We start from the raw sequence: 7,583 nt of genomic DNA on the forward strand, positions 1-7,583 counted from the left end.
TCAGAACCCGGCGGGAGCCAGGCTGAGTTGGAGATCCAACTCTAATGCCTCCTCCGCTCTCGCCGTCTTGCTCTGGCTGGAAATGGTGAACCTCGAGAAGGAGGTCTCCCCGTGGCCGTAGCTGGCGCCGGTGGGACAGTTGTATGTGGGCGTAGCCGCCGGGAACCGGGCAGAGGCGGTGGACGAGGGAAACACGCAACCGTTGAAAGGTGGCGCCGGCGCCGGCGCGGTTGCTGACGCGTCGGGGTAGAAGTAGACCCAACCCGATGTAGTGCCGGGAGCCGCTGGCGGGCACTCCGGGAAGCGGTGGGGCGGCGGCGCGAAGGCCGACACGATGGGGCTTCTAGGGAAGAGTGTGCCGCCGCCGTGGAGGTGGTGGTAGTGCTGCATCTGGGCGGCCCGCTTCTTCTTCTGTCGCTCCTTCTTGTGCGCGTTCTGGTGGCCGCCCAGCGCCTGCGAGTTGGCGAACTCCCGGCAGCAGTACTGGCACTCGTACTTCCTCCCCTCGCCGCCTCGGGCCTCCGTCGTCGTCGACGACGACGAGTCGGAGCCCGGCCCGGCCTCTTCCTCCTTGGCTACAACATCAAATCCGAACAGCTTCGGCATGATCTCTTTGTGAAGAGGAAGAGATTGCGTTGGTGTATGTATTGTGGGCTTTAGTTTGCTGTCTATATATCCACATATAGGATTGCTCCAAGGTAGTGTGACTAAATTATAGAACAGGGTCGAAGGAAAGGTCTTATTATATTTGCCTCCATACTCTCTAGGTCCTGCTGCAATGTAATATTATTATAATTGCGATGAAAAATTTTAGAGGAGAGATTGTACTGAATACAAGTCAGTAGAATAAACAATTGTAGTTGCAGCCATCCCAAGAGAGGGGAATGGGTGACTGCATGATGTAGGCAGCAGAGGACCCAACAGGAAGGCCTTAGATTGCGCTTGTCTCGGCCCTCGTTTCAAAGGACCACCTCTTATTATTCTTCTTTCTTCTATGCATGTTGCTACCCCGGTCCGGCCCCTACGCCTCCAGTGTAGTGTGTTTATATATATAAACTAGTGACCAGATTTGCCGCAGAGAGCTGGATGATTCAGATTTAAAATTTGGTGCCTGCTATGAGTCACAGTGGCTCATTAGTATCAGTCTTACAAGTGTGGTGTCACCATGTGTGCCCTTATATTTTAGGGCAGTGACTGAGACATTCTTAGGTGACGGGGACTGAGCACGGCCATCAGGCAATAAAACCTTGGGTGTGGAACATGAATTGCAAGCCAGGCCCCATGTTAGGTTTCGGCACGTGGTTGACATTTTGGTAGAGTGTTTGTTGTTGCCTAGTGTTCATGTGAGGGACCAACGTCGAGCAGATGGCGAGCACAATGCACCTCCGTCTTTTGTTGCCGGAAAGGGGACTGTTAAATTGCTCAGTCAATGGGACTTTGATTAATTACTTGTAATCTGACTCAGAAGAAGATCAAAAGGATTTAAAACAAACACTAGTAGTTCCTCTCAGGAGAGACAGCTGCTCAAGAAATTCCATTACACATGCTTTAAACCTTTTCTAGTGTTCTTTTTTCTGCAATTGGGTATTGATATTTCTTTTTTTACTATTTTATTTTTTAGGTTTATGCAATAAGATTCAAGTTGTAAACCTCACGACCGGCAGCTGCAAAGTAGTTTATAATTAGGCGAATTATTGTGAAGAGGATATAGCTAGCTGTCGACCACTGATAACAAATTAAATGAACGATTCTCTCCTGTAGATGCATCTCTAAAAAGACTATCACTGCTAAGCTAGGAACTGGGACTGCCACCTTAATAACTGAATGGGCCCAATTACATATGTTTTAAGGGATTAATTATCTAGCTAAACTAGATAGCAACAGCTTTACCTCCTCCCCTATGATGAACAATATGATTAATTAGCTCTTTCACTCTTTGATCCACCATGCGCAAGCTCATACTTGTTGCCTTCAGAATACTAAATTTACAGGTAATATACACATATCACCAGCGTGCAAGCCTCAATTTTTTCTTCTTTAGAGGAAAATATAAGAGTTTGTATTTTAATTTTTTCCCTTGAAAGCATGAAGATGATCATAATATATTCACAGCTAGTGAGAATGTAGTCAGTCTACTGATCCTGGGCTAAGTGTTAGTTAATTAATTAGTAGTGAGTTGGTGGCAATTTAATTTAATTTAATCTTAGTGACCCCTATACATGGATTTTGCTTTGTCCTTGTTCTTTGTATATAAGGTCGTTGAGGTGATCTGTTTGGAAATGAAATCAGCCATGTTACTGCTATTATGAGATTCTCCTAGTTTAGCACAGTGACCATCTTATATCATTTATAAATTCATCCACAAGGTTCTCTAAAGTTTTTTTTTTTCATTCCTTGGATTGTATTCATCCATAACTTAATTAAAGAAGCTTATCAGTTTTTATTTTATTTGTTTATTCTTTTTTGTTGTCTCCGCCAATTTTTGCGTCTTAAGTTTTTGTTTTCTTGAAAAACTTTGTGGACAAGTTAATCCAAAAATAGTATGTTTCTCCTAACTAATAGGACATTCTTAAATAATTTTGGCTTCGATTATAACCTTACAATCTTCATCTTAAGAGTGAATATATAAATCTTATGAATGTTTTTATGCTTATCACATCTATCCAAACCTTTAAAAGGACACAACATGAAGCCGAAGAAGTGCACCCGCCTCTAGCTCAACCACTTTAGCACCATAGAGGAGGTTACACTAACCTATAATAAGCTTGTTTGCCACCTTTAAGGTCCCAACGCCTGTGCCTAACTGATAGGCATAATTTGGATGCATGTAACTGAGTACGTTTTGGATGTTGATGGACGAGTTTACCTTGTGTTCTCCGTATCTATGTTAGATAATTTTGTGTAATGGTTGTCAACCACCATTATTATCACTTCATTTGGCAACTTAATGGTCTCATGATCTCCACTTCACTATTAATGAGTATTAATATGGTTAGAAATATGAATGAAATAAAGAGGTAGAGACGAAGAAATTCTATTGTGCATGAGTTTTTAGTCCCACATTAGAAGTCTCTTGACTTTATTGTTGGTTTAAATTATGGTACATACATTGATATTGTAAACATATACATAAAGAGAGACTCTCTCAAGCGTGGGTATGCAGGTGAGTGCAAATTCAAGGCTCATATTATACTGAACTAAGGTTGGCTCGTCTGCAAACATGACTTGCGCATATCGAATGCTGAACTTGTCGAGGCAAATTTGCCCAAAAGAATAAATCAACGTTTTGCTACCTACTCAAGAGTGATTCCGTAACGTGTCTCAACAATAATGGTGTGCATATAATGTATGCTTATTGTTGGATCGAGACGCGCTAGAGGGGGGGGGGGGTGAATAGCGCTCGCGGCTATTCCGTTCGATTATCGGAATCGTAAAAACTCATTCAGAAATAACACAGCGGAAAGTAAATAATAAAGACACGAAGGATTTACTTCGTTCGGAGCCTGTGACGACTCCTACTCGAAGGCCCGCGATCCTTGATCTCTTCCGGTGGGCAACAACTATAAATTCGTTAAAAGTACAATAAGAGATTTACAATTGTAAGCACCAAAATAAATTATACCGACAATAACAGAATTGAAACTGATGTTCCAGGTCGTCGGTATGTCGCAACAGCACCTTGGAATGATCTTGTTAGCAGCACGTTGAAGAAAGAAAGTCTGGAAGTTGTTGTTTTGAATTGCTGGTCGAAACTCCCTTATAAAGGGTGTTCAAGGCGCCTTGAAAGCTATTCAAGGCGCCTCCATGCTGCCGAGTCGCCCGCGTGGATCAAGCTTGAACTGGTTGAATTTTATCTGTTCAAGGCGTCTTATGCCTCATCCAAGGTGCCTTAAGAAACTAGTTAAAGGCGCCTTATGACTCCTTTAAGGCGCCTCCAGAGTGCTTCGCAGCCAGTTCCAGCTTTGCACCCGAGGCGCCTCCAAGCCCTATGGAGGCGCCTCGGACACTGTTCATCAGAGGTTCACTTGTGCTCCTTTGGTCCTGCAAAAGTATTAGTCCCAAACACATACCCTGCAAATCAAAGTTAGCACAATACAACAGAAAATATGATAACAGAGTAATGACAGTCTCCGGACTGTCCGGGTCTGACTTCGAATTTTCGTCCGGAAATCCTAGGTCGACTCGACGCCTACTGTTCCCTCTACGGGGAACGCGTCCTCACCTACTCCACTCAGGAGATTTACCTGTTGCCAGTGCGATCCTCCAGATCGACTGGACTTTTGCTCAGCACTCGATGCTTCCGGACTTTTTGCTGGACATCCGCTTCCCTGCTAGTCCAGTCTTTCACCTGGTTCGCTACACCAGGACTTTCCACCTAGGGTTACCTCCCCCTAGGACTTTTGCCTGAAACCATCGACCTGCCAAGACTTTCCGCATAGGGTTTCCACCCCCTATGACCTAGGGTTACCACCCCCTAGGGTTTTCCCTTTACCTAACCGCAGCTAGGACTTTCATGAAATACTCAAGCAGACTTGTTAGATCACAAAACACCTTAACTTTGAATCCTTTGCCATTATCAAAACACGAGTTAGATCGTCGGATGCTTCCCGCACCAACAATCTCCCCCTTTTTGATTATGACAACTCAAATTCAAAGTTAAGTAAACAGATATCAAATAAAGAATAGATGCAAAAAAAAAACATTTAAAGCATGCAAGCATAGCATCAATGAATATTTTGCTAAAGTAAACTCCATGAATTTAAAGCATAGCATCAAGTTTAGGCTCCCCCTTAACTGTTACTCCCCTTTTAATATTTTGTTATTCATTATTTTAAATTTGAATTTGCTACTCTCATTTTTGAATTTGAATTTGATAATTATTTGAGTATTTGAATTTGTTACTCTCCCCCTTTGCCATATATCAAAAATAATCAAAATAGTCATTCGATTTTTAAAGAGGGATAACAAGACTTTGATAACACTTAACATTTTATAATTTTCTTATCTTACCTTTTAGCTAAGTGAAATAAAGATCTAAAGTTAATAAGGGTTTAAAGGATGATGTTAGCCCTTTGGAAACTTAGTTAAAATTATAAAACCACTAGAAGATGGAACCTTTTGACAGTCTTTACTAAGTTGAAAAGGCTAGTAAAACTATACGTAGAGAAGTACTTGTTTAGATTTTAAAATTTTGTTAGAGAAATATTTGGAGCCAAATAAGTTTTGAGAAAATATTTTTGAAGTCGCTTATTACTTTGAAAGCAATGAGTTAAATTTTGCAAACCTATGCTTTACTTAGGAAAGCAAGAATTTACAAAGTTAGATTTTAAAGTGGGCTAAGTTTTAAAAAAAATTGGAACTTAGCTAAGCTCTTTGCAAGTAATGGATTTTGAAAACTATAGATTAGGTTGAAAAAAAACTTAGCTTCTTTTTAAGCAATACTTATTAAATTTTAGGACAAGGAGGGAGTGGAGTAGCTAAAAATTTGGTTTAGGTTATTTATTCAAAGTCAGTTGGTCCTTAAGTCCAAGCATGAGTCAAGTTCAATAGATTTCAAATTATCTAGTTTTACTTTAAGAGGTATCAGAGCCCTAAAGATCAAACATGCTTAACCAGAAAACTGAGTATCCTTTACCAACTGTCTAACCTTTAGCTACTTGTTGATTGCCTAGAGGGCAACAACTTTCACTTGGTTAGTCAAGTTAAGTCAATTTGGTCCAGTTAGATTTGACTAGAGCTGGAAAACTTGACTTGATTGATGTATATTACGTGTTTAATACCCAGACTCATATTGATGCACAGATATAAGCATTCTTAAGTTCAGGCTGTACCTTATGCATCTCACGTATTCTATGTCTTACAAGCACAAGCAAGGTATACCTAGGTGTTTGTGAGATGCTCTGGCTTAAGTTTAGGGGAACATGATATCTAGAGTAGAGCCTAGGCTAAGTCCAACTTTTGAAAAATCTAATAAATTGGAATTTTGAAAACTATTTTTCCTAAAATTTGAAAAAACATGTAAAAGCAAGATGATTAAGTAAAAAGAAACACCTATTCTACCCAACACATTCCTATTTGCCTTCTAAGTGCACTGAACTCAAGTTCAGGTAAGGGTTTTGTAAAAATGTCAGCTAGGTTTGATTTGGACTCAACATGGTTGAGTGCAATTTCACCCTTAGCTACGTGATCCCTTACAAAATGGTGTTTTACCTCTATGTGTTTAGTCCTAGAATGGTGAATAGGATTTTTGGTCAGATTAATTAAGCTGATATTATCAATAAAGATTTTTGTATTTTTATATTCTAGTTGATAGCTTAATTGAAGTAGACTCCTTAGTTTTTCTGTCTCACCCAATCTAAGTTAGCAATCAATTAACCCTATGGGAGATTGTGAGATGATTGATTAAATTAATGGTTTGAAAAATTTGGAATATTTCAAGTTAAGTTAAAGTAATTTTGAAAAAGAATTTTAAGTTAAAATAATTTTGAAAAAGAATTTTAAGTTAATTAATTTTGAAAAATAATTTAAGTTTTAAAGATTTTTAAAATAATTTTAAAAAGATTTTTATAGGAATTTTGAAATTAAGTTTTTAAAAAGAAATTTAAAATTAATTTTTAAAAGATTTTGAAATTAATTTTTTAAAAAGATTTTGAAATTAATTTTTTAAAAAGATTTTGAAGGAATTTTTGAAATTAAGTTTTTTAAAAAGATTTTGAAATTAAGTTTTTAAATAATTTTTTAAAAGATTTTTGAAAGAATTTTTGAAATTAATTTTAAATAATTTTTTAAAAGATTTTTGAAGGAATTTTGAAATTAAGTTTTAAATAATTTTTTAAAAGATTTTTGAAGGAATTTTTGAAATTAAGTTTTTTAAAAAGATTTTGAAATTAAGTTTTTAAATAATTTTTTAAAAGATTTTTGAAAGAATTTTTGAAATTAATTTTAAATAATTTTTTAAAAGATTTTTGAAGGAATTTTGAAATTAAGTTTTAAATAATTTTTTAAAAGATTTTTGAAGGAATTTTTGAAATTGAGTTTTAAAGATTTATAAAATAATTTTGAAAAGATTTTGAAGGCATTTTGAAATTAAGTTTTAAAACATTTTTATAAAATAATTTTTTAAAAGATTTTGAAGGCATTTTGAAATTAAGGTTTAATACATTTTTATAAAATAATTTTTTAAAAGATTTTTACAGCAATTTTGAAATTGAGTTTTAAAGAATTTAAAATAATTTTGAAGTTAAGTTTTAAAGATTTTTAAAATATTTTTATTTAAAAAACATAATATTAATTACGAATTTAAATTTGAATTTGAATTTTAAATTCCTTAGTCATCTCACCCGATCTAAATTTTCAATCAGGGAATCCTATAATTTTTGTGAGATGAATTGAGGTTCAATTTTAGGGTTATGTTTAACTTTGTGTTAGATTCAGGTTTAGCTTTGAGTTCAACAAGTAAGCATTCTTTGGATAAACTTCTGGGCTATGGTGAGTCACAAGGAACTCATTAAAGTAACCATGCCTTCGAGGTTTCCAAATAGTCCTACCCATTGAACTTAATACTAAACCTTGGTCTAACTGGC

General features: G+C 37.0%; 1 protein-coding gene across 1 annotated transcript; it reads right to left on the reverse strand.

Annotated features, from left to right (window-relative positions):
• Window positions 1-606, reverse strand: LOC122043915 (zinc finger protein GIS3-like). The gene has a single exon (XM_042604479.1). The coding sequence runs from the start codon at window positions 604-606 to the stop codon at window positions 1-3; it is 606 nt and encodes a 201-aa protein (XP_042460413.1).
• Window positions 607-7,583: the final 6,977 nt, after the last annotated feature.

This window comes from Zingiber officinale, chromosome 2A (genome assembly GCF_018446385.1).
Source record: "Zingiber officinale cultivar Zhangliang chromosome 2A, Zo_v1.1, whole genome shotgun sequence".
Lineage (NCBI taxonomy): Eukaryota > Viridiplantae > Streptophyta > Magnoliopsida > Zingiberales > Zingiberaceae > Zingiber > Zingiber officinale.

What these genes read in the sequence shown, in the direction of transcription:
- LOC122043915 (XM_042604479.1), bottom strand. Translation starts at nt 606, where the DNA reads ATGCCGAAGCTGTTCGGATTTGATGTTGTAGCCAAGGAGGAAGAGGCC.